The following is a 2,161-nucleotide window of genomic DNA, read 5'->3' on the forward strand; positions in this document are numbered from 1 at the left end:
CAACAGCCACGACAATCACGGTGCATGCCCTGCAAGGCGCCCATGGACCTGCATCCGCTATGGATGCCAGCCGCTGTATCAAACATGTTGATTCAGAAATTACAAAACAAAAATGCATAGATTCACAAACCATAAGCAACAACGGAGGTAATTTACATTGTAAGGCAACATCCCAATCAATCACAATGGTCCTACACTATTTATAATCTGGATTCCAGCCTATATGCCCACGAGTCGTTTGCCAAGTTGAACCAAAAGGCAATAAACCAAAGACACGCTAGGTAGAGCCGAGGTATTTATTGAAGTTAACTGAGCTCATACAGCAAAGCAGAATATATTTGTCCAATATACATACATATTACAGTTAATATACTGTAGCTTTTATTAGAGCTAAAATGAGTTCAACAGCAAAGCCTTTTATTAGAGCTAAAATGAGTTCAACAGCAAAGCGACACACAATACTGGTAGATAAGGCATGTCTTGGCATACATAAGCATAACTTAGAGCTTAAGAGTCCCACACAGGAGTAGTACGTCCACCCAGTAGACAAGCTTTCTCCTCCTCGGTCTGATCTGAAAATTTGGTCATTGCCGCCCTGCCAATCCCACAAACAACGCTGTTGTATCTGTGCACATCCCTTGCAGTATCACTAAATATCTTGAAGCGGCGTTCCATCTCATGACGGTCACGCGATATGCCATGATATTTGCACCAGTACTCATAGAAGGCCCACATGGCTTCATCCGACTTGAGTGCATTCTCATCAACAGGTAGATGTATGTAGCGTATGGTTGGAACATGTGGAGCTACTTCTGACATGGGGCCTCCTGCCGTTCAGTAGGCAGAGTTACAAGTTAATTTGGGAAGAAAAAGGATCATTTGTACCATTTCTCAGCAGAGTAAATTTGATTGATTTAGCCTTGCAAGGCAGAGCTACTATAACAACTTATCAGTCGGAATTACTAAATCAAACATCATGCTTGTTGAGCGTGGTGATTAGAAGAACTCGTAATGAATAGCTCCACATGCTAACAAGAAACTATATGTACTTAAATATATCTACTGATAAAATGAAACTATATGTGAATTTCAGGTATTGAACTCTGAAGCATCCGTATCGAAGTAAGAAGTCATTTGGGATTTCCGGTACTCAGGATTCATACCAAATTCCGAAAGAGGTCCTTAGCTAGGGATTACCTTCAGGGGAGATGGGGTCTGCCAAGGGAAAGGCTCTGGGCTGCCTTCGGTGGGCTGCCCGAGCAACTTCTGACTTGGGTCTGACTTCTTCTTCTTCTTCCTCTGACTTGGGGGATCCTGTCGTTCAGTAGGTATGCAGTTATAATTTGAATTGTGGAAAGTACAATCATTTGTACAAATGCTCTCACAAGAGTTAATCTGATTGATATAGCCGTGCAAAGCGGATCGGTTGTTTGTATTAGTAAATCAGACAACATGCTCGTTAGCAGTGTGGTGATTAGAAGAACTCTTAATGATAAGGGTGCAATCACTGCATGTTTATTCAGATAAATCTACAGATAATACGATGAATTTCGGGTATTAAATTCGGAAGCATTCGTGTCGAAATAAAACTCCTTCAGGAATTTCGGTGTTCAGGATTCATACCCAAACTCCGAAGGAGGCCCTTAAGCTAGGGATTACCTGCAGAGGAGACGCGGATGGCGGCTGCCGGGCGAGCGCCAACTGCAATACCTCTAACAGCCGAGCAAGAGGGGCGGGTTGCGCAGGCTGCCCGCAGTAGCTTGGACGGGATGGAGGCCATAGCCTATGTCTGGGGTCGGTGGGGATAGATCTGGATTTAGGGTTTGTATACGCCTGAATTCTTTCCGGCGGGCGCGTGCCAAACCGAAGCTCCGGGCGGACGCACTAAACAACAGCTGTTAAACCGAAAATGGTAGGCTACCTGATAGCACATGTTGTTTTTTTTTAAACCGTAACTTTTAAACCGTGCGGCGAAATTACAATTTGTTTTTACTTCTAGAATCCCCACGACGAGAGCTTCGAAACTAGACCACATTTTCATATGTTTCGATGGATTTTTTAACAAGCAACTTTGATGTGCGACGGAGCAACTTTGTTGTGCAACAAAACAATTTTGGTGTGCGGCAAAGCAATTTTGGTGTGCAACGAAAACACTTGATTC

At 43.5% G+C, this 2,161-nt stretch overlaps 1 protein-coding gene across 2 annotated transcripts; it reads right to left on the bottom strand.

Moving 5' to 3' along the window:
- Positions 1-282: 282 nt before the first annotated feature.
- LOC124686497 lies at positions 283-1,886 on the bottom strand. Of its 2 annotated transcripts, XR_006997844.1 has the most exons (4): positions 1,660-1,886; positions 1,198-1,314; positions 415-827; positions 283-373 (listed from the first exon to the last, which is right to left on the bottom strand). XR_006997844.1 is itself a non-coding variant. In XM_047220428.1 (3 exons), exons 1-3 carry the CDS (start codon positions 1,778-1,780, stop codon positions 508-510), a joined length of 558 nt encoding a protein of 185 aa, XP_047076384.1. In that variant the 5' UTR covers positions 1,781-1,886; the 3' UTR covers positions 283-507. The 2 variants fall into 2 exon arrangements, 1 of the variants encoding a protein (XP_047076384.1); XM_047220428.1 differs by having other exon boundaries at positions 283-827.
- Between the last annotated feature and the right edge of the window lie 275 nt (positions 1,887-2,161).

This window comes from Lolium rigidum, chromosome 2 (assembly GCF_022539505.1).
Source record: "Lolium rigidum isolate FL_2022 chromosome 2, APGP_CSIRO_Lrig_0.1, whole genome shotgun sequence".
Lineage (NCBI taxonomy): Eukaryota > Viridiplantae > Streptophyta > Magnoliopsida > Poales > Poaceae > Lolium > Lolium rigidum.